The sequence below is a fragment of the Danio rerio genome, chromosome 19, assembly GCF_049306965.1.
Source record: "Danio rerio strain Tuebingen ecotype United States chromosome 19, GRCz12tu, whole genome shotgun sequence".
Taxonomy (NCBI): domain Eukaryota; kingdom Metazoa; phylum Chordata; class Actinopteri; order Cypriniformes; family Danionidae; genus Danio; species Danio rerio.
In genome coordinates this window covers 17,693,695-17,720,000 of record NC_133194.1, presented here as the reverse complement: position 1 = coordinate 17,720,000, position 26,306 = coordinate 17,693,695, and the positions used below count along the sequence as shown (strand labels likewise).

Sequence of the window (26,306 nt, the reverse complement as noted above, 5' to 3'; positions counted from 1 at the left end):
CATTTAGGACTCCTAGCTGAGTATTAATTAAATCATTGGTAGCAGCAAGACCTAATAATAACACTTCTGTTTTATTTTCATTTAGTTGGAGAGATTTATTTATCATCCAGGTCTTAATGTTGGTTAGGCATAATAAAAGGTTTACTAATGATAAATCTTTTCCTAGTTTGATGGGAAAATATAGTTGGAAATCATCAGCATAGCAGTGGTAGTTTATGTTATGTTTGTGAAGTACTGAGCTTAAAGGAAGCATATAACGTATCATAGTGATGGAACTGAAAAGATCTGCTTTAAACAACTTGTGCATTTCCCTGATAAAATAATTGCAAACCTTAAAACATTCATCAGACAATTAGAATCAATCAATGAACATTCTAGTATAAGAGTTTTTAATCGGTGGATGTGATCACTCACCCCTCTGAAGTTACTGGAAGCCTGGAAGTAGATGAGATAGTTCTTGCTAGGATCTAGAGGTGTGTTCCAGTAGCCGCTGTAGGTGTGATTGTCCCCCACAGTGAACGGTGTAGCCTCGGGCAAGCTGCTAGGCGAGAGTTCAGCGGTGTAGTAGTGAGGTGGTGTACCACCTGCCCCTCCTGAAGTCTCCCCATGGGACGAAGGAGCAGGGAAACACTCCATGTGACCCAATTCCCTCCGCCTCACCTGTCTGGACCCATCCTCCTCCACCACAACCACATGATAGGTGCTGTACAAGAAAATAGAACTGTTCCTTAGACATTGATCTGCACTGGAATGCAATATATACTGATTAAATAAATGTTTAAGATAATCAAACCATCAGGTTGCTTTTTATTTTAAGTTACAGTGTAATTATTCATTCAAATCACTACTATTAGTTAACTATATGCATTTATATAGTTAGGGTCAGAATGTGGGTTAGGTATACAACATTTCTGTCTAGTTCTTGAATATCATTGGTTGATAGCTGTGCGGTATTCTGGAAATAACATCACTCGTTCAGCCTCTTCACCCTAGTTATAATACTCTGCCCACATACAGCAACATGGAGAAGACACTCTACAGTTTAACAAATATTGCTGCTGTTGGACAACATTATGTACTTTTGAGGCTTTTTTAGTGGAGAATGTAGTTGTTTAGATGGCAATTTTGCAGTTTATTCACAAGGATAGTGTCTATTTTAAATATTTATAATTTCATAGAGACAGTGTGTCGGTGGCCATTAGCCTGTCATTAAGCAGAGCAAAGACGGTTGACGTTGTCCATCCACAAGATGGCAACAGAGACCGCCTATTAAGCATTTAGAAGAGAAAAGCAGTGTAATTTCTAACTACAGCTGATCAAATCATTATTGGTAAGTGACATTCTGTGGATCTCTTTCTTTTATATGTTGTGGTTATGTATTTATAAATTTAATTGTAGTGTTTTGAGTATGAGATGAGACTCAGATATCAGGAACGTTTGTATTTTGAGTTGGCTACTCTTGTAAAAAGTAACCCTGAGTTACTTTTTGGTTGGCCATCCGTTTGTTTCTAATAAGTTTACTGTTTTTTTGTTTCTGCAGACTAGTTCAGTAAAAGAAAGAAAGAAGAAAGGCCCACATGTGTTTAGCATTTTTCCTAATCGCAAACACAACAGTAATCTGGTGGTTTGCGCTGCTTTGGCGTTTTTGGGCATAATTATTCTGATCTCCCAATTGCAACAGAGAAACACTGGGTAATGTCTCTAGACTGATGGAATTTCTTTCGTTCGTTCGTTCGTTCGTTCATTCGTTCGTTCGTTCGTTCGTTCGTTCGTTCGTTCGTTCGTTCATTCATTCATTCATTCATTCATTCATTCATTCATTCATTCATTCATTCATTCATTCATTCATTCAATTATCCTTATAATTTAAAAATGTCAGCAAAATCACCAGTTATATTTATACATTTATTTTGCAAACAATTGTGCATTTTTTGTATATTTCTGCTTTTTAGTATATTTAAGTTAGCTATATTTTAGTGTTTGTTTTTACAGAATACAAATTAACATCATATACAAGCTGATATCAGCTTTATCAGTCCTTCTCCACTTTGCTCTTTGTTACATTGCGAATAACCATCAAATAAATATGTAAATAAGTAAGTAAACAAACAAACAAACAAACAAACAAATAACCAATAAATAAACAAACACAAAAATAAATAAATAAATAAATAAATAAATAAATAAATAAATAAATAAATAAATAAATAAATAAATAAATAAATAAATATTTCAACAATACAAGTATGTATTAAACCTTTAAGTATATGTATTATATTCTTTGCCAATACTCATTCATTCATTCATTCATTCATTCATTCATTATATGTTTACTTATATCTTACCTAACAGGTGCTCCTCTCCCCAAGGCTGGTCGCAAGAGGACCGTTATGGTGCTTTCAGATTCACTCAGTGGAGAAGGAACATCTTCATAATCAAATGCAGGGGCTTGAAGAAAGAAAGAGCAAAATATTTATCTTCTGATTTGTGTGCGTGTGTGTGATTGAGAGAGCAAGAGCATACAGACTGCTTGAGTGATCTGAGAACTGGACCAGTGAATCAATGTTTTATTTTTCCCATGCTTGTCCACAAATTGCACAAAAAAAAAAAAATAATTCAAGCAACTCAGTAACTCAATCAATCCGTCAGTGAGTTCAGTTCTATCATTCAGTTCTCAGTTAACAGCTCAGTGGAGGGGAAACTATTCAGTAAACAAAGGCTTAAAATACAAGTTTAAAATGACATGAAGATAAGCAAATAACAACAGAAGTTTTATTTTTGATGTATTTTTTTTTTTATAACACCCGAATCACCCAGCAACTCTAACATACACAAGAAATCTTTCAAATTAGTCTTGGTTTTCTGCCGACTTGAATCCTTTGCTTCACAGAGAAGAAAAAAAAAAACACCCTAGAAAGAACGAACCACCAAGGGCATTGAAACACAGAAATGGAGGCGGATGAGAGCAATCCACAGTCCTTTATAAAGTCTCTTGAGGAGCGAATACAGAACAGAACTCCTGCTCCCATTCCCACTTATTATCGGAAGTCAATTAGTGTGCCGGTACAAGGAAACGGGTCAATGTCTTAGCCTTCAGCATACTAAACATGCATAAAATCTAGTGTACAAAGAACGAGAGCTGCCATTACAGTGTTAGATCTGTTTCATAAGAGCACCGTGGGATGTTAAGATTGACATGCAAACCTCACAAGAAACACAAAGGAAATTTTGCTCATGCAACATACAGCTGACTTACTGTTTGTGTGAGGATATTTAAAGAAAATGTTCATACATAAACCTTTTTTTTTTTTTTTTCACCCTGTAGAGCTAATGTAAAGTTTCAGAAGACTTGAAATACACATGGGTTATATGGGCGAAGTGCAGACATTTCACCAGCTTCTCAGGTATGACACAACAGGTGACTAATGTTTATTATGTATGAATGTGTATATGCACATGCTTGTTTTATTTGTATTATATTATTCCTTATGTATTAGCATTTGAAACTTGATGGCCTGATTTTACAGTGTATACAGTATAAATCTCTGGTGACTGATTCATATAAAATCATACAATTGTAACCTTAAAATATACAATTAAGATCATATCAATGAGCGTATAATACTAAAATAATTAAGTATTGCTGAAAGATTTTTCCTTTTTTGGGTGAAATTTTATAATCATTATTATCATCAATTTTATTATAGTTATTATAGTTAGTTGTAATTTAATAACTTAAAATAATACCCATATAACTATAGCATGCTGACTTGTACTAATGTTTGTATATTTCATTCTAGCATTGTTATTTTGCAAAAATTACAGACAATCTGACTATTTCAACCTTTGACCGCATGCATTTCAGCATCCACTTTTTCTCATGCATGACTCTGTTGCTTAGCAACTTTCAGATAGCAAAAACAAAACTTTAGAAATGTCTTTCAAACCTTGTCACAAACATTTTCACTGCGGTAAATAAACTTTGTTCTCCCACATGCAGGAAAAAGTGAGGCACACACATTCAGAGACGGTCTAGTAACTATAGTCTGTATTACTATAGTCAGGTCTAGTATTTATGGGCTGTATTACAGAAAGTATTGTATTTTAGGGTAATGACTTCATAAAATGTGACAGAAATTCAAAGCTTAATTTTAAAATCTTAGTAAAAGCTATGAAAGTAAATATGACGTGTCACAAAATTCTATATAAATTATATAAACGAACAATATGGCCATCCAATTATAGAATTCTGGCAGTTCTAGTGTTAAAGAGCATAGTCTAAATTGAGTTAATTGTTTGGTCTGAACTACCAAAATGAGTCAACGTTTCATTAATTATCAGTTTATTGAGCTGCAAGATGCAAAGCCAGGGACTTCCTCCATGAGCCTGTTCACTCGGGAAAAAGGAAAAAAAGAAAAAAAAAAAAGATTTCCCCAAAGGGCTCACCATTCTCCCTTCAAGTTTACTTTGTTCTGCCCTCGATTTGTCTGCTTAAGCCTCAGTAAACCTTGGTATCAATATTTCCGCTATACAGAGAGTCAATCTCGCCAAAAGAATAGTTTGTGCCTTGGTAAGATTAGGTCTAAATGAAGCCCAAATAGTCTGAATAAATCCTGAACCAATTAAAAGACCCTTGCAGGCATCTTACATTCATTCCAGCGATAAAACCAAAGCCCAGCTAGCTTCAAGTGGAAAACTTATAATTAAGTACTTTAGATTCAGGAAGCCAGCAAAGTTGGCCTTCTGGCATGTCTCATTTCCCATAATTCTTTATGGCATTGCATATTTCCTCACCTGAGATGTTGGTGGTAATTTCGGTTAAGGCGGTCTGGCCAAAGCCTTTAGCGGTACGGGCACGAACAGACACCAGGTATGTAGTGCCAGGATGAAGCCCGGAGAACATGTGATATGTTTCGTTCTTAAGTTTGGAAACAGTGCGCCGTGGGCCAGGAACGTTGATACTGGGATCTGATGATTCAATGCTCTGGTAGCTGATCTAAAAAAAGGAGAAACAGAAGAGGATGAGTCTTTGTAAGTCAGGCCTTGATTCTGAGTTCAGCTACTGTACTTCACCTCGCCAAAACCCATAACAAAGTATTTTATGTTCATTTACGTTCTCTTTTGAAGGCACACATGGTGCTACCAGAAACAATAAACACTTAAGCAAACAAAAACCGTTGTCAATAAAATAGCAAAAGCACTTCATAGAAGATTAAGGGCATGAAAAAACTCATCATGTAGCCCATTCAAAAAAACTAAACATCCACATTCAAATAATATTGTGAAAGCCAACTACTCCCCACTTTTTTTTTTTACTGCTAAATTTCAAGACGTGTCCTTCTTTTTACATATGTATCTTTTCCATTTATCATATTAGGAGAGCTGTCAAATTATCCATGTTAAATGAGTATTAAACAAAGTTTTTATTTATTTATTTATTTATTTATTTATTATTTTTAGCATTTTATTGTACATAAAATGTCAAAGGCACACACATCAATCTTGCTAATATAAAATATGCATATTTAAATTACACCAGTGTGATATCCAATAAAGATGTGGAAACCAGTGGGCATCAAAAATAGAGGCTTTGATTCTTTTGAAATCTTGAAGGCATCCCTATAAATATCAATACAAAGGTAATGTATGAAGAATCTCTTATTTTAGCACCAGGCGTTCACACCTCACATTTAAAATAACTGTCTCCCCTATAACCCATTTAAAGAATCTGTTGAAACTGCGCCCACAGCACCTTTATTTTGGAATTATCTCACACCAATGATTTTCAAGTCGAAAGAGCCACCTACAAATTTTGACTCATTTAAGCTGCTTAATTACCAAAAATGATTGCAAAGTACACACAAGAAGACAGGAAAAAAAAAAAATTTACCCTCTCTAGATCAATTAGTTTTGTGATTCGGAAATACTATGATGAAATATTACACATGCAAAATAAATAAATAAATAAATGAATTAGAGAACGAGACAGAGAAACCACAGTTGTTGTTTGCTTTGATGCGAATATCTAAGAAAAAGTGTTTGAGAAGTTAGAAACAACAAATTAAACTAAGTAACCAGCTAATTTAACTTTAAATTTTCTTTCCGTTTAATATTGTACATGTAAAATACAGATAGTTTAATGGCAACTGCATTTACAACAATTCATTCAATACATAAGCATATGCTAATACTGTAACATTTATTTCAATTCAGAATTCTACATTTATACAAACTATACATACAATTGTAAACACCTAATTGTGAGTTATAAAACTCTGAAATCAAATTGAATAATACCTTTTTCTAGAAATTATTTTAATAACATGACCATTCAAACCATGGTGAACAGATATGGTCAGTTGATCAGATCTGATCTGTGCTATAAAGCTTTCCATTACGTTTTTATTTTTTATTTTTAATTTTTACATTTTTTATACTGAGTTGTTTTTATCGTCTCAATGGAATTTCTAAAAAAGCATGGCTTTTATGAAGCTGTTGATATGGCTACACTGTTCTTTCTGTCTGTGATTCACATAAACCTTCAAAGCCTTGAAAGCTTCCTTTATTTATTCAATTATTTACTTTAAAACAAGAATTCATCTTGCCAACATACAAGTGCGTTTTCTGTTTGTTTCCACTCAAAATGACAATTGATGTATTTATTTATATTTAATTATTTTTCTTAATTTTCCAAATTTGCAATTCCAAATATTGCTCTTGTGATCATTATTATTCATCAATTATGTTTCTGGAGCTGAGTTTGAATATAAAGCAATTTTCCATTAATTTAGTGCACAGTCTTTGAAAGTGTCTTTTCACTCCATTAAAATGGACAATCATGCAGAAAGGAGCTGATTTACAAATTACCACATTTAGCTGATTTACAATTATCACATGGAACATGATTTTATATATCATTAAAACATTTCTTTGAATACAGCTCGCAAGTTTCATATTTAAGATTCATATCTTTCTCCTAATGCTACTGATTTAAAATATAATCAATGCTGTAAACAAAGAAACCTCAGAAGAGAAGAGAAAGAAAAGGATATTAAGAATGAGATTACAAAGGATGACAAACAATTTGTCTGAAGACTCAATGTAAATTTCATTCCACTCAACATTAAATGAGGGCTAATTCGAATATAAGCAGTATCTGGTTTGTAAGAAGATTGTTTGATTTGGTAGAATCTGTATTAATAAATCAGATTTTTGAATGCATTTGACAGATAGTTTTATCCAAAGCTACATAATCTGCATTAAAGATGCATATGTGATCGTTTTATTCATTTATTGCTTTATATATTTGTTTTGACTAGCACCAGGCTTTACTTTTTGAACTACATGAAAACATAACTGATGAATGGCGAATGGACTGAAAGTCTCAGTAATCTAAATACGGTCTGCAGAGCACTCTATTAAATGATTACCAAAGCTTAAAGTGTATTTTATACATCTATATATGACATTAGAAAACATGGAATGTAGTGGCCAAGATAAACTTACTTTTCAGATACACCTTTTTGACTGCTTATAAAAGCAAATATCTAATCAGACAATTACATGGCAGCAACTCAAGGGCAACTGCTAAATTATTATGCATGTGGGACTCTTATTTTGAAAATGGGAAGCAGCCATGCATGACCATGGAGCTTCTGATCTGTTCACTGCCCATCAGAATGAAAATATACAGATTAGAAGTTTATTCAGTGTCACCTGTGAACTGTTTAAATATACAGTGACCAACATAAATTGGTACACCCCTGAAATATCATTCTTTTAAACTAATATTTTTTATAGAATGCTATATATTGAGATGCTTGTGCAAACCATTTAATTAGTCATAAATAAAAACAAAACAGGAGTTGGATCTAATACAATAACTTAAGATCACAATGCAGAAAAAAAAAAACTACTCCAAAAATATGCTAGAAAAAAAAATATTACTAATTAATTGAAAGTAAATTACAGTAATTTAAATGTATCATCTTTCTATTGCAAAAGATGTTTGGTTACAAAACATTTATTTAGAGGAAGCTCAGAGGTTAGCACTTTCACCTCACAGTGGTTCGAATCCTAGTATTATTATTTGAGAAATGGATAAAAATAAAAATGTCCAAAAGTGGTGTCACTGTGGTGCAGTGGGTAACACGATCACCTCACATCAATACGGCTTCAAACTGATAAAAAGCTAGCACTAACAGAAATAACACCTTGAAACAACGGAACAGTCCAAAGACATGCAGTACAGGTGAATTGAATAAACTAAATTTGCCTTAGTGTATGTGTGTAATTGAGTCTGTATGGATGTTTCCCAGTACTAGGTTGCAGCTGGAGGGGCATCCGCTGTGTAAAACATATCCTGGAATAAATGTGGTTCATTCCGCTGTGCCGACCGTTGATGAATTAAAGGACTAAGCTGAAGACATTTAATAATTTAATTTAATTTAATTTAATTAATATTCGGCTCCGAATTCAGAATATGTTTGAGGTGTGTTGAAATAGAGAATTTGTATCATGTATGTGAAATATATTTGACAAATCTGCAGGGTCCATCTTCAGGATTATATTATCATGTCAATATGGATTTATATTCACAGAGCAATGTTTCCTGCACCTTGCTCAACACAAATACTTCAGCCATTTCTAAAGGCAAAATGAAATTCATCTCAATACAAGCATTTTGTACCTACAAATTCATGTTGCTGTACTTTTGTGGCCTTTTTATTTCCCATTTTTAATACAGTAATTGTATAGAAAAAAGACTTTAAAAGTGAGGATTCAAATAGTTCAGCTCGGACACTGTACAATTAACCTGTAAAAAATGGTCAGAATGTCCCACCCAATGTGCAGAGAAACATTAAGACCTCACAGTTATCATTTGTAGAAATTAAACACTTTGTTTAGAAATTTATTTTTATTAAAATACTAATGCAGCAATTCAACCACTGAGCAGCCATCATCAAATCCATCAGCAAAGTTCAGTCCATCAACAAAAACTAATAGCACAGAGAACAGAGTTCAGCCCCAGTCAACAACAACTAACAGCACAGTGAACATAAAGCTACACGCATCAACCTCAAACGAGCACTGAGTGTAGGCAGAAGCTTACATGTGTACATGCTGACAGCTGAGGTAATTGAAGAGGGACGAGGCAGTGAATATTACCAGACTGAAGCACTTAAACACAACTGCCCCATCCGACAGCTTCTGCAAGGCAAATAAGCAATTATCTTTGTCCCTCAACTAATTGAAGCCTGCAGAATGAACTGCAACATGATTAGCATAAGAACACCTAGACTCTGTGAAGGGTGGAGATAGTTTACACACACTAATGACTTGCTGACTAAGATGAAGGATTAAAAAAATGAAGGAAATGCAGGAGAAAACACCTTGCAGCTAATGCTGAAAGCTCCGTGTGCCCGTCAAATTCTGTGTGAATGTGAAATTCTGTAAATATGTCATTGGGCTCAAATATTTCTAATAAATGAATTATATATCTTAAGCTACAGTTTTATAAACAACATTGCTCTGATATTTGATCCTTAAATTGAAGTGTCTCTATACTTTAATGCAAATTATCTGCAATTATATTTCTGGTTTAACACATTCCTAGATGTGTTACAAAGGCTCATCCAGTTACTTCAGATCATCTTGACCATCAGTGAATGCATTCACATTCACATTTTTATGCTTGTCTGTCACACTACTGTTTTTGACTGTTTGGCTCCATCTTTTGACTGAATAATATGTACTGTAGGTTAGTGTATGTCCTATTCAGCCATTTTTGCTGCGGTCAGCTCTGCATGAAATGGGCTATATGCACAACAATAAACTTCTGGTGAAGTATTTCTGTGAATATTTTTAATTTTATAAACTTTCGTTTAACAGCATTGTTAATGCCATTTAATTTAAATATAATCAGTTAAACAGATTTCGGCATTAATTTAGTTGTTCAAGTGCAAAATATCAGTTAAAAATACTGTGATAAAATAAATCTCTATATTTTAAAAACATGGCATGAATCAATGTAATTTAATGCAGTGCATATTGTCTGGTGGGATACACACTTCATTTCATATCTCAATCAGGCAGTGAAAATTGTTATATTAAACAACTCAGATCTTAACCATGCACTTTTATAATGGCATGACCATTCCCTGGAAGCACCTGAGCTGGCTGGGGAATCTTAACCAGTTAAATTCTGCTGCTATTTTGGGATTTCCGCCTGGATTTTGCCTACCCAAATTTAAAAGCTTCCCAAATCCACATGCAGAAGTGTAAATGCAAAAAATTGGTATCATTTAAAAAAAACCTTTGAATTTTCATAAAACACTATTGAAAGTGTTTAAAATAACTGTATGTGTTGTCTGTGTTATAATAAATGCCTAAAAAAGAGGCACTTTTTGTATTTTTTTTATGAACTCAAATTTGAAAGTGTACTTTTTAGGTACTGTGTGGTCTAGCATACTGTAATTAATTTTGATGGTTCCTGCACATGTCAGTAATCATAGGAAAAAAGAAAAATGTCTCTACCATAATCTATGCATAAGTTATTGTATTCCAACTGATGAGAGGTGCCATACAAGCCACAGGGATCGATTCATATTTCACTATTCTTTTGTTTGATCAAACATAATTAACTATGTTTGGACCGCATCAGACATATGAAAGGATTACTTATGCACATAACCTTAAAAACAAAGGAGAATGGCCTTGAAGCACACAGCATAAGGTAAGAGATGATAGCTGTCTGTGCTATCTGGGGTTGCTTAGTGATCATAAATGTATTGTTTTCATTTCTGCGCCATGGGAACACCACGGTCCACAGAGTTTAAGTGGTTAAGCAAATCTTGAGAAATCCTTTGGTTCACTTTTTCTCTAAAACACTTCATTACCTTCCATTGTCAAGCTTGCCATGTGTTGTCCAACATTTACAGCAATGTTACTGTGTTTTAAAAAAAATAACTATTTATTAGCCTACTTAATAGGTCTACTATAAAGCAAAAGCAAAAAAAAAACAAAAAAAAAAACCACAATGTCACATATTTTGCTTCTGTCTAAAGTATCTCAATGAACATCCAAAGGTTTCATTGGTTCCATTGGTTCTAACTGGCTGCCTGAACAATGTATACTTTGACCCCAAAACACTTAATCGTAGCTGAGGCCTGGAAAAGTTTGGTTTCCATTGCCAACATGTCAAGAAGATGTTATTTTCTGTGCCTTGCCAAAGCAAATCCACTTTGCATGCACTTTGGAAAAACTCAGATTTGGACTTGAATTGCTGTGGAAAAACATGTGCAATTGTTACTGTTCTTATTACTTTTTCTATAAGTGTTGAGGAAAGCTCCAGATCTAAATTTCAGCTATGATAATGGACGTTTGGTTTTTGAAACACACTGTAGGTGGTAGACAATCATAACAGACCAGGCAATCTAACCAGTAAGTGCAGGTACTGTATGGGGTTTTAGAAAAGAGCAATTTAAAGAGACCAGAGAATTGAAAAAAACATTTTTGCTCTGCAAAGTAAAGCTATATATATATTAAAGGATTTATTTTTTGTGTTCTTTTTTACCTTGAATGAACTTAAATCATTAAAAGGGACCTCCAAAAAATATAATTATAAAAGCAAAACTAGGAACATTGCATTTAAGTCAACGATGATGCAAATTATTATTGAAAAGCACTAATTCATCTCTTCAAACACACAATAGTTCAATTGATGAATATTAGTAAAAACCATGACAGTGTTTCAGGTTTATACCAAGTATTAAATGTGAATTTAGCACACACACACACACACACACACACACACACACACACACACACACACACACACACACACACACACACACACACACACACACACACACACACACACACACACACACACACACACACATACTGTACATACATACATGCATACATATACATATGCTATATAAAAGACCAAAATAGTGTTAAATTACATTTAAAAAAATACCTAACTGGAAAAAAAAAATGAACATCTTTAACTTCAGCTTAACACATACCTCATACTGTGTGATCAGACCATTGGGCTCCAGAGGCTCCTCCCACTTCAGAAAGATCATATCATCCAGTGGGGTGAAGGTTAAAGATTCCGGTGCAATGCCTCCTGGGACTGCAGAAAACGAGAGAAAACATTCAGAGTACAGTCAGATCCATCTTACTAACACAGAGTATCAGACCCAGCTGAGATGAAGGTCGAGATGCAACAGGTAGAGGTGAAACAACACCTCTACAGACTAGAAGAGAGGGAATGCAGGTTAGAAGGGCAATTTGATGCTCTGGAAGCCCAAAGATCCATGACAGACCATTTGTCTTCTTTACAATGCATGGTGTGGAAGAAAATAGAGTAAATTGAAAAAAAAGGATGAATGGTTGGTGCTGGACTCATAAAGTATCCACAACTTTCATCCAGAACATAGAATCAGCATGGCTACAGACTGAAATCGTCTCATTAAGAGTCACTAGCCAGGTCTCCATCCTCATATAAAGTAAATATTTTTAAAGTTTGCAAAAACAGAAAAAAAAAAAAGTTCAGTAGGGCTAGGCAGTATGACCAAAAATGTATTTCACGGTATGAGAACGTTTATTTGATGGTAATGATGTCGTTTTTTTTAAATAAAGGTAGTTATTTCAGTAAAGGGTCCAGAGTATATTGTATACATTAAATAAGCTTGTATATTTAGGAAAAGAAAAGTAGTTGATCTTATTTAAATATTTAGTCATTTATTTTCCTTTAGCTTAGTTGCTTTTTAGTTAGTGGTCACCACAGTCAACTAATCCAGTATATGTTTTATGCAGTGGATGCCCTTCCAGCTGCAACCCATCACTAGGAAACGTCCACACACATACAATACGGCTAATTTGGTTTAATCAATTCACCTATACCGCATGTCTTTGGACTTGTTGGGAAACCAGAGCACGCAGAGGAAACCCACGCAAACATGGGGAGAACATACAAACTCCTCACGGAAATGTCAACTGACCCAGCCGTGGCTTAAACCAGGGACCTTGTTGCTATGAGGTGACAGCACTACCCACTGTGCCGCCATACCGCCACTCTTATTTTATTATATTGCATTTTATTTTAACCTTGTGAATATAGTAAAAAAAATATGAATTTAGATGAACAAAAAAATTGACTATGTCACAGTTCACAGTTTTATGTGGACAGACTTTATTATTATAAATATATCATGTAACAGGGAAATAAAACTTAATTATTAAGATTTAAATATGTAAACACTTTAAGGATTTTTTTTAACGGTATAAATATTATACTAATTTATTATTATAAAAAAAAATTATTAACAATCTTTCTCACAAGTCCAAAACCACCTCAACGAGGCATAACACATTTTTACACATTTGTATTAAAATTTTTGCATTGCCTTTTTTATACAATACTACAGAAAGTGCCTTAACAAAACAAAGATCAAACCACCACTTTTCTTGCTATTATTATTATTATTATTATTATTAATTTATTTTCTTTTCGGCTTATTTACTTTATTAATCTGGGGTCACCAAAGCCGGATAAACTTCCCACTTATCCAGAATATGTTTTACGCAGCAGATGCCCTTCCAGTTGCAATGCTTCACTGAGAAACATCCATACACTCTTTCACACACATAACCTATTTTAGCCTACCCAATTCACCTATACCACATGTCTTTGGACTGTGAGGGAAACCGAAGCAACCCGAGGAAACCCAAGCAATCATACAGAGAACATGCAAACTCCACACAGAAATGCCAACTGACCCAGCCGAGGCTCGGACCAGCAACCTTCTTGCTGTGAGGCGATCGTGCTACCCACTGCACCACCATAACCCATTATTATTATTATTATTATTATTATTATTATTATTATTATCATTATTATTATTGTTATTGTTTAATAACATCCAACAAATGTATCCTGTTTATTGCATAGCTACTTTTCACATAAGTAAATAACTGGTTGTAAAATATTGATTCGAGTCTGAATATTTTATTACCTCATTGAACACAAAGCTTCCATAAACAAAACAGATGCTACCAAGTGTCAAGCTTGAACTAGATACACGGGTACATTCTATCTTATTTTATGGCTTGTCACCTCTTACTGTATATAAAAGTGAGGCAAGAGCAAGATTTAATTATGAAAGAAAACATAAAAATCTACAACAACCTTTTTTTAAAGATCCATCTTTGCATGATAAGCTCTGCAACAGTATTATAGCACTATAGTCAGAATTTATTCTATTTCATATTCGATTTTAGAAACTACAACTGATATGTAAATTGATGCAGCAGGATTTCTATGACACAAGAGAGAATGAGCATACTTTGATTAATCAAGTTAACAATTGTACACACTAGTACACTGATATGAAATACTGATGGAATACAAAATACTGAAATGAGCTTAATAATTTTTAACCTCACCAAAAGTTAATTATTTACAAAATAACCTATGTATATTATATTTGTTGTTTTGTGCCTCTTTACCCACAAAAAGTATACTGCTCAAATTCAAGCTAAACACCAAACACTCAAACAACAAATGATGTTTACAAATTTGTAAGGGTTCAAATGTATCTAATGTTATGATAACAGTTTTGCATGCCAGTATTAATGGCATGTAATAATGTTGGTACTGTGGCATAAAAGAGCCATTCTAAAGAACTTTTCTATCCAGAAATCTTGACATTCCACACATTTTCCTATACATGTGCTTAAAAAGGTCAAAAAGTCTGTGATTATAGCTTCTTATTTCTCATTAACTTTGTCTTTCTGCATCCGTGCTGACTATCAGTAATTTAACATTACTTGCAGGACTAATTAACTCATTAATATTTTTCCTGACGTTGTTTCAAGTGAACCAAACAAACATAATGCACACAAGCTATATTGTTGCACAATAAATAAATAAATAAATAACCAGGCAGAAAATATGTTTTTAACTTCAGGAATGATAAATGGAGAGCATTCTTTTTGAGCCTTGTTCATTTTCATATGTTTTCTTTTATTCACTTGACCTTCATCTTAACACATTTGCATGAAAATGACCTCCTGCTAACATGCGCCGCTTGACACACGCTGTAAATAAAAATGCAAAAATAAGCAAAAATCTTTATTCCATTTTGCTGGTGGCTTTAGCTTATTAATTTTTCATATACTTCCATTTGAAAGTATGATCTTCCATTTAATTATGCTGAAGCACGGTATTCTGTGAGTCAATATTTGTGTTGTTGCTATAATTGGAGTTTGAGGACTGCAGGCAAACTGGGCTCTGGTGCGGTCGCCACATCATAATTGCTCAGATAAATACATGCCTTTGCAAAGATGGATGGGTTATGGCTACTGACCCATAAAAAAACACCTCTGGGTTAATGGAAGTTTATTCAAATTCAGAAAGTTTCTGAAGATCACACACATAATGGGTACTATTACATAATTCTTAATCAAAAGTGAAACCTTAATTGCACCACTACAATCTATGAAGGAATGTGGTAATGATTAAATGCTTTTAGGCTTAAAAACTGACCTTGAAGTGAAATGAAAAATGCTTTCAATCAAAACAACATTGTCTTAATAAAATATCTATAAATGTACAGTATCTGTACATATTCTGTTTATTTAGGGCTTGATTTATTAATATTAGCATGTTTTTTATATACCAAGGACTGATTTTTTGATTTAAGAACTGACCCCCTCACGGTGATGACAAAACAGCTGAATTTTGCTTACATTTTAAGATTATAAGGCTGAACGTGACAAGAAGTGCCATACGTCTACAGAGATTTCTCCCTACAGTCTATTACTATGTTGCCGTCGGTATTGTGACACGTACCAGCGTTTACCTGGAGACTTTATGGAATTAAAAAAAAGGAGACAGAAACTATTTTGCTCTTCCTATCGGCCTTTATGCGTTTCTCCCAAGTGCTGTGAATTACATACATGCCAGTTAACGACAATGAGTAGGCAAAAGGAAAAGAAAAAGACTCTCAAACATCCATTGCAAAAAAAAATGTTACATTATTGAAATAAAAGAATGATACAGCGGTAGAGTGACCATCACACTTTTCCTCAAAGCTCGCTGAAGTGAACTGAGTTCCCAAACATGCCTGCTTACATCACAAAGGTAAAACAACCACAGGCATACACAATGCATAAAAAACATTAAGCGACCATTACAATATCACAATAATTAACCTAGAAAAAAAACAGAGCAATCACTAACTTAACAGACTGCTGCTTTGTTTGCGATAATGAGGAACGAGGCTTAATCCAGCTTCTTATTTGCAGCTTCTTATTGACTCTATCCGGTCTACTTTAAAAACGGTGACGCTTCCGTTTTTCAGCTTCTTATTCACGCTCAGGAAAACACTCTAAGCAAGGGCTTATTATACGGTCCTGGTGCCATCTTGTGGATAGACAATGTCAAACGTCTTTGGCCGCCGACGAGCTGTCTCTCAGAAATTCTAAATATTTTAAAATAGTACACTATTCTTACAAATAAACTGCACAGTTGCAATCTAAACAACTACATTCTCAACTAAAAAGCCCTAAAAGTACATTTTGTTGTCTAACAACAGTAATATTTGTCAAACTGTAGCATCTCTGCTTGTTGCTGGCTGTATGTGGGCGGAGTAATACACAGTGTACACAGTGAAGGGTGAAGAGGCCTTTGTGTGATGTTACTGGCAAAATATTGCACGAGTATCAGCCAATCAGATTGAAGAACCAGATTGAACTGTTGTATATATATATATATATATATATATATATATATATATATACTGTATATATATATTGGAGATTCAGTGCATCAGCGGTCATCCGCCTGTCACTGAGCAAAGCACGGACTGTTGACGTTCTGCTGCAAGATGGGGACAGAGGCCGCATAATAACTATAAAAACTCGACGTAATTTCAAACTACAGCTGATCATTCTAATTTGATCTCGTTTTTTTGTCTGTTGTAGTGTTGTATTTATACCAGTTTATATAGTAATCTGCTAGTGTTTGCTTTGGCCTTTTTGACGTTACTTGCTGTGATCTCCCAATTGCCACATAGAAATACTGGGAAACGTCTCAGGACTGATGGAATTTCATGCCGCTCAGCCTTTTAATATTAAAATGTCAGCAACGTTACCTGTTTTGTTATAACTTTAGACATTATGCTAAAAAAATATTCAAATACTAGCACTAAAGTGACATGAAATAGTAATGTTTTCTGCTGTTCTGATGTCAGCTGCAGATGTGAATGAATGACAGAAAAAATAGTTTACTCTTACAAAAGGATTTTTAGACTAGATTTTTTTTAATAACTGAACTGAAGTGTTGTATAAATGAAATATCTCACTTGTAGCAGTGTGATATAGCTGTATATCGACACTGGTGGGACACTAAGGCACTTGGCTTGCGGCCTTGAGTGAACACATGCAAAATAGTACGAGAGAAGAAAAGAAGTAAAACATTTTTATCAATAATAATAATAATAATAATGATAATAATAATAATAATAATAATAATAATAATATAAATTGCATTGAAACTAATTATTATACTAAAAAGAGCAATATTCAATATGCAAGCATAATTACATGTATACATACAAATTTGATTTCAATGCAAAACATAAAGACTCAGTATACTCACTGTCTTCCTCTGTCTGAAAGGTCACCTCTCGGCTCTCCTTCTTGCCCTCTGGATTGGCCAGTGCCAGTCTCACGTGAACAGTGTGAAATGGAGGCAGATCTCGAAGTGTGAAGCGGGAGGTGTTCCTCTCCACTGACAGACACTCCCTTACTGTGGCGTTATTCCCACCGGCTCCTCCTCCAGTGGCAGTGGAGTAGCGGTAGCACAACGACAGGGAGTATGTATGACAGCGCGTCAGGTTATAACCAACCGGCTCCCATTGAAGAAGCAGCTGACGCGACTGAATCTCCGTAGCCGTCAGACCTCTGAGGGGACGCATGGGCTCTGGATGAGAGAACAAATGAAATTTTATACAGTATATACATTTTGCTTTTTGACATTTATTCACATTATATAGTTCTGATGTTAGGATAAACAATTTATTTTACTTCATGTCTTGCATCGTGTTGGGTTTTTGTGATTTTGTGATTTGACTTCACAACATTTTGGTCACAACATGGACACTAAACATGTCAGAGTACACATTGCATCCAGACTAGCCTCCGCTAGCCATCTTTAAAGTCCCTGTCATGTCACAATAAAGTTGCTTAAATGTTAGCATCAGTATGTCCGTCATTAGAATCTAATATTTAGTGTGGTCCAAATTAGTAACAAAATTCAATTTCAGAAGATAAAAACATTCAAATAAATGATTTTTTTTAAGTCACTTCAAACTTCAGTTTCATATCAAACATTCTGACCAATCAAATGCTCTCTAGTATCTGACATGTTCAAGACTTTTTTATTTGCTTTTATTTGATGTGGTTGAGCTCAACCACTCTCACTGGTAGAGCTGTGATAAAAAAATAAAATAAAAAAAAAAACATCATTGGCTGTATATTTTAGGGGAGGAGCAACATTATGTCCCGCCCTGCCTTCCTGTCTTAGTAGATGTAATGAATATGGGCAATCAGACACACAATTATTCTGTTTTATTCAACATAACATACAGTCAACTCATAGCCAGGAAAAGACTGGATGGTCAGTTGTAATACAATTCCAAGGTATTTACGACATGAAGGAATGCTCAGACCTGGACACACAGAGAACCTCTATAAGCTTCTTGCTTAAGACTGATGGTTTTAATGCAAGCTTTTGTTGTCTCTTTATGTGTTATCAGGTGTTTTGCAACAAGTATCTTGCTCATCTATTAATATTATGGTTTAATATTAATGATTGTTTACATTTTACATTAATGCGTGTGCAACATATTAACATTTTATGAAGCTTTGAACATGTTTGCATCGGCTTACACCCAGAATGCCTAAGCAAATCACCCTGCTTTGGAACAATGACTATAAACGTGCCTCGGGGGAGATAACTTTTTATTGGTCAACTCGCTCTGGAGGGTGAGTACAAAACCATTCTTATAAAAGCTTGTGCCCAAGGCCACCGCCCAGACCAGAACCCAGACCAGAATCCAAAAGAGAACTGACACAGACCCCAGGAGATTGAGTTTTTCCATTCCAGCCCAGGATAGGTTTTTTTTGGTTCCAGTGAAGAGACTAGAACCCAGGCCATAATCCAAGAAAACCCTAGAGGAATCCAGAGAGCAGGCTGGGACCCAGATAAAATGGATTAATCGCACAGCTCAGACATACCCATCTCCGATACCTTTCATTTTCCTTTTTGTCAAGAGTATAGTTAGGTTTAGTGCGGGGCATAACCAGTAGTCAACATGACAAGCTATTTTGCCGCTTCAAAACTTGAAAACGACAGACTCCACCCCACTCCAAGCCTCACGAGGACTGACCACCAGCTAACCATGTGCTCAACAGAGGGACTTCCTGTAACACTTCCAGACTATCACTGAACTGGTGTGAACTAAATGTAACCCTAAAGAGACCATAGAAGGGTTAAATACATTTTTAATTTTGGTTTGCTTGGTTTGGTCTTACAAAATTTGTAAAGTTTTTTTAGTAAAAGTTTTTTTTTTTTTTTATCATTACACTCTCTCAAACTCTTATTTTAGTTTCTTTACACTTCTCTACAACTGTATGAATGTGTATTTGTGTTAGGTGTCAGTTTATGTTAGATTAGACAAAAAAGTTTGAAAAAGTTACAAAAAAGTAAACTTAAATGTTACTAAAACCCTGCTTAAACAAACTTACACCTTACGCCTCAAACTTCAGTTTCTCATCAAAAATTCTTATAAAGCAAATGCTCTAAAGTTTCTGACATGTTCTGCCCTCTTCAAGACACTTTTCATTTGCTTTTAATTTGATGTGCTTGAGTTAAACTACTCTCACTGGTAGAGAAACATTAGCTTTTTTAAAGGGGAGGAGCTACTTTATTTCCTGCCATGCGCTCCAGTTTTAGTTGAGATATGTCAAGCATGGACTAAAAATGCACATTTCAAAACATTTCATGGGTCCTTTTATTAAATCCGGTTGCATTAGTTTCTGCAAATTTAGGTCTCTAGGTCAAACGTTTAGTCAAAACTGACAGGGAACTGAAACAAAATACCTGTTTACATTCATGTATTCTGCAAAAAAAAAACACTTTAAATTAGCGGATTTCTATAAAACGAATAGTAAAAGCATAGTAACAATTAATTATTTAATTCTCGTTATGAGATAATACATTAAATTGTAACTAGACATTTATACAGTACTTCTATTAAAAAATTTCTATCCATAACGCCCCACACGCAATACTGTCATAGGTTGAAAACCACTTAGCTACAAATTGCTGTCTGTCTCTTTTTCCGACATTGTGTAGATATGTGATATTGACTTAATTTTTTTTTATATTAGCAGACGCTAATTATGTCAAGCAATACACAACTTAAGACTAGCCATCACTTGCCATATTTAGTGACCAGGGCAATGTCATCAAGAGGCTGAACTATAAACATCTGGAAACAAGAGTGTAAACAAGCCTTGATGAAAAATCCTAAAGTCGCGAGTATTGTTGCCATAGACCCACAAACCTTTCATCTATTGCATGATTCCACCTAGCAGCTCTTATATCATCATCTCTTTTTCATTTCACCATGTTTCAAAGCTGTAAACAATAGAGAAGCTGTGCTGCTCCTGGTCAATATAATGGAACCTGTCGGGATGTCATAAAGCCTCTCAGATGTGATGCTGGTTGTCGTCCACTATCACTGCAACACCCTACTTCAAACAGTTCAGAACAAAACCTGGCTCATATTGTGTAGTCCGAACTCAGTAAAAAACAAACATCAAATAATCTCTTTTTTATTTATACCACAGTAAAAGGTTTTAAAGGTTTTTAGCGATTGTTTTCAAGTTCATTTTTGTCATTACAATACATTACGAGACATACAAACAAGGTTACAAGAAGTACAAACAAAGCTTCTTAAAATAGGGGTTTGCATTGATTCCAAAGAAAAATCCATTTAGATTCGTCAAAAAGAGGATACTTTCTGTGAACAATCCATAATTTTTTTTATGTTTATTTAACTTAAATGTTTTACTTGGTATTGATTGGTAGTTAGTCTTACTGTATTATGAGATAGAATTTTCCAATAAGTACTAAAAAAGTTCCATATCGGCTTTCCAATAATAGCTTTCAATGAACAGCGCTCTATTTAAGTAAGTAAGCAATGTGTATTTATATAGCGTATTTATTGTGTATGGCCATACACCCTAAGACAATGAAGTGGAGAGACAATGATAGAGCCAGTTCAGTGGTTGGGGATAATTGGGAGACCATGATCGCAAGAGCCAATGTCTTTACGAGAAGTGCCATGGTATTTTTTAATGACCACAGAGAGTTAGGACCTCGTTTTAACATCTCATCTGAAAGACAGCGCCAAGCTGACAGCATAGTGTCCCCTTCACTTTACTGGGGCATTGGGACTCACACAGACCTCAGGTTGAGTGCCCCCTGTTGGCCCCTCTAACATTTGCTTTTATTTAATTGTATTATTATTATTATTATTATTATTATTATTATTATTATTATTATTATTATTATTATTATTATTATTAAGAAGCTAACACATATCACAACAGTACAAACCCTCATTTAAATTAATGGTGAATAAATAAACCATGTATAAATAAATAAGCAAACAAGCAAGTTTGGATTAACAGACATTGTTAGTTTTGAGATTTAACTTTCTGCATATGCATTTGTAGTTTCTCCTTCACACACACACACACACACACACACACACACACACACACACACACACACACACACACACACACACACACACACACACACACACACACACACACACACACACACACACACACACACACACACACACACACAAATATGGGATGAAACTGTAAATAAATTATGTAAAATGTGAAAAAAAAATCTTCATGCAACTTGATGCGGTTTGTTCTATTCAGTGTACTGATGTTTGCAGATATTTGTTTTGTTATTAAACAATCAGACAAAGTATGTCAGAAGCAGAAAACAAAGTGTTTCATAGTACAGACTTAATTCTGTCCACTACTGTTTAATTGATTGGAATGCCAGCAGATTCTACCTAAACATATTGATTACCAAGTGATGTTATGTTTAACTTGCCCAGCGCTTTGAAGATTGCAATGGCTATTATGGAAATTAGCAGCTGCATTGGTATTCTATAGTTTTCAGTTTATCATTAAGTTCCCTACTGAACTTTCACTCTTACGTGTGGATGAGATATGAGATTGCAATTTGCTAAATAAATATCAGCCTTATTATATTTAGTTCATGTCTGTCCATATATTAAAACGGTTTAGAAATGTGCTAACAAGTTTTAATAGACTACCTTATACATCAAAGTTAAAACATAATAATGTAAGGCACAAATCCCTGAATCAGATTCCACTGATCTTTTATCCAATATTACAATAATTATTTTCCATTGGAAACAGAAGCGATTGGACACAGACAGACAGAACGGTTGACCTTTCTTATTAGCAACTATGAACTGTAAAGTTAGAAAGCTGCACGAGAGAGAGAGTAATGGAGTACTTTTAAAAGGTAGTTCAAACTCTTATCATTACATTTAAATTAGCATTTGAAATAGCTCTGCTTCCTCTCTCAGGGCAGATGCGTTTAGCGCTGTTATGCGTTAATTACACATGTCATGTGTGAAGGCAGGGGTCCTTGTCTCTATTTCCTGTCACTTTAATTCCCGCTCGCTCTCTCATTCTGATCAGTATTTCTATCTCAAAGAGAGACAGACAGAAGTGTGTGTGTGTGTGTGTGTGTGTGTGTGTGTGTGTGTGTGTGTGTACAAGGGGATCTGCAACAAACGTACACTGATAATTTAACACACTGTAAGTGTACTTAAACACTAACAATATATATATATATATATATATATATATATATATATATATATATATATATATATATATATATATATATATATATATATATATATATATAGTCTGTTGAACACAAAATAAGATCATTTAAAGAAAGCTGAAAACCTGTAACCACTTCCACCATACACTATAAGAAATAAAGGTAAACGAGCTGTCACTGGGGTAGTACCAACAAATTCGCCCCTTAAAGGTCCATATTAATACCTGAAGGTTACATATTAGTACCAAAAAAGAACAAAGGTGTTTCTAATAATGTAAAGTAGAATGTATACTTTTAAGGTACCAATATGGACCCTTTAAATACAATGTGTACCTTTTAAAAAGGTACCACCCCAGTGACAGCTCGCGTACCTTTATTTCTGAGAGTGTAGGTAAAACTCTGTGATAATTCATGGTTACAGGTTTTCAGCATTTTTCTAAACGTTTTCTTTTTGTGATCAACAGAAGAAAGAAGTAATTAAAAAATAAGTAAATGATGACAGAATTTGTATTTTTTGGGTAAACTATCCCTTTAATGTGGAATTCTGCAAGGATAAAGAGGTATTAAACATATTTAAGGCCATGTCTACATTAATCTGGATAAATGTAAAAATGGCATTTTTGTCTAAAAATGCTCCATGTCCACACTCATTTTCTATTCTTATGTGATATATATGTATGAGTCACATGAGTAGCAGTGCGATATGGCTGTACATCGGCACTGGTGGGAGGCGTGCATTGGCACGAGGCCGCAGGCCCCACCAGTGCCGTTATATAGCCATATCTCACTGCAACGAATTTGATATTGCGTTTATACAACAGTTTGACTGCATAATTGTGTATATAAAAACAAAATCAAACATGGAGAGTCTCAAAAACCCTTTTGTTTGAGTAACTACTTTCTTACGTGTTGGTTTTCAAATCATAAGCTGACAGTTAAACAGCTGAACAAGCATCTTTTAAACTTTAGATCTGTAGTGTCTGCTTTTTGCTAGCTGTATGTTGGCGGAGTAAAACACAATGGGTAAAGAGGCTGTACGGTTGCTGATATTACTTAAATATATCACAGCAATCAGCCAATCAGATTCGAGAACCAGACAGAACTGTTGTGTAAACATATATATATATATATATATATATATATATATATATATATATATATATATATATATATATATATATATATATATATATATATATATATATATAGGTACTTCTTGAAGCCTTCATAAAAACTGAAATCTAAAGGTAATCCATCAATGCAAAATGTAATCAAATATACTATTTTATAATGTATTGTAATTATTGCATTTTTTATGTTTATTATTTGTTTTAGCTGTTAATATTATTATTCAGGAGGTCATACAGTATAAAGCAATTATAAGGTTCCTTATAAGGCCTAAGTAATGCATTTTTAAAATATTTTTTATAATACAATATACATAAAGACTAAGAATATTAGCAATACATTTATTAACAAACTTTTATAGAAGTTGATTTAATTTTAACAAACAAAAGTAAAATGAGTGGATGAATTTTGTCAATCAAAACAGCATTTTACTTATAGCTTGATGATTAACAGTTAACTAATTTAAATGTAAATAATGTTCGATGCAAAAACACTTCATACTAAATGTCATTTCTTATTTTTATTTCTTTGGATTTTTGGGGGGCAAAATGTGATGTTTTTGTCAGACTGAGGTGTTTATGCTTAAATCTGCCTGAGACTGTCAATGGCTAGTCATGCCTGCTGTGAACGCCTGCAGACCACCATCCGGACCCTTTCTGCAGTCCTCAAGACAAATCAACCTGATTACACTAATTAATGAGACACATCTACTAAAACACCCACAGGCCTTATGAGAAATGGCCTAACAGCTGGATATGACAAACACACACACACACACACACACACACACACACACACACACACACACACACACACACACACACACACACACAAACACACACACACACACACACACACATGCAGGCACACACACACGCATACATGCACGCGCACACACACACACACACACACACACACACACACACACACACACACACACACACACACACACACACACATCCTCTGACAACAAGTTTGACCTGTAAATGCTTTGATATAAGTTTAATTTATTTCACTTAGGAGAAAGGTAAAAAAAAATAATGCCATCAAATGATAGAATGAACAATAAAGACAATGGAAAAACAAGAGTATTATGATTAATGCGTGAAGGCCTGCAGTAACTATTATGTGATTTTATTTTTAAGAGATAAGCTCACTTTGAATATTCTACTATGATGTTTTGGTAGAACTTTGTAATAATATATTACAAATAAATATAATGTATAAATATATTTAATATATATTAAATTAATATATTAGAGTCTAAAAACCCTTTTTATTAGGAGCAAATTTCTTCCGCCATTTATTCACATCTGCAGCTGACGTCAGAACAGCAGAAGCCGTTACTAATTCAACAACATCACTTTAGAGCTAGTGTTTGAATGACTCTCTATAGCTTTATGTCTAAAGTGATGACAAAACAGCTATTTTGCTCACACTTTAAGATTATAAGGCTGAACGTGACATGAAATGCCAACCATCAACAGAGGTATCTTCTTACAGTGTTACAGTTTACAGTATTTCTCTGTAGCAATCAGGATATCACAATAATTAACCCCTAAAAAACCTACCAGACTGCTGTTGTGTTTGCGATGAGGAAAAACGCTAAACACATGTGGACTTTGCTTCTTTCTTTCTTTCTGCCAACACAACATACATTCCTGATATTCGAGCAAATCGGTATAAATACAACACTGCGACATACAAAAGAGAGAGATCGACTTAGAATATCACTTACCAGCATACCTGCCAGCAGACCGGGGGGAGGGGGTTTGGGGTGAGGTCTCTGACACTGTTGAGGACCGGGATAGGATGCAGCAGGTTTTGGGTGGCCGCTTTGATCGGTTACTGTACCAAAGTTGGCAACCCAGGGTTTTTTACAGATACCAAGAGGGGGGTGGGTGAAATTACATGAGTTTTCCGGGAGAAATAAAAAACGGGATGGTTGCAGGAGATTGGTCTAAAATACGGGATACTCCCTTGAAAAACAGGAGTGTTGGCAGGTATGCTTACCAGTTTAATAATGATTTGAACAGCTGTAATAAGAAATCAGACTGTTATAATATTCTATAATCTTCTAAGCGTAAGGGCTTATAATGCGGTTCTGTTGCCATCTTGTGGATAGAAAACGTCAACTATCTTTGGTCTACTACACAATGGCAGGCTAATGGCCACTGACGAG

At 34.5% G+C, this 26,306-nt stretch overlaps 1 protein-coding gene across 8 annotated transcripts in view; it reads right to left on the bottom strand.

Annotated features, from left to right (window-relative positions):
* Positions 1-26,306, bottom strand: part of ptprua (protein tyrosine phosphatase receptor type Ua) — a 434,849-nt gene that overhangs the window by 96,833 nt on the left and 311,710 nt on the right. For all 8 annotated transcript variants that reach the window (XM_005159552.6, XM_009294143.5, XM_009294142.5 and 5 more), the window contains exons 8-12: positions 17,675-17,998; positions 12,033-12,142; positions 4,795-4,996; positions 2,346-2,448; positions 415-703 (exon numbers count right to left, since the gene is read on the bottom strand). In XM_005159552.6, coding sequence (XP_005159609.1) covers positions 415-703; positions 2,346-2,448; positions 4,795-4,996; positions 12,033-12,142; positions 17,675-17,998 — 1,028 coding nt within the window. The remainder of the gene's footprint in view (positions 1-414; positions 704-2,345; positions 2,449-4,794; positions 4,997-12,032; positions 12,143-17,674; positions 17,999-26,306) is intronic.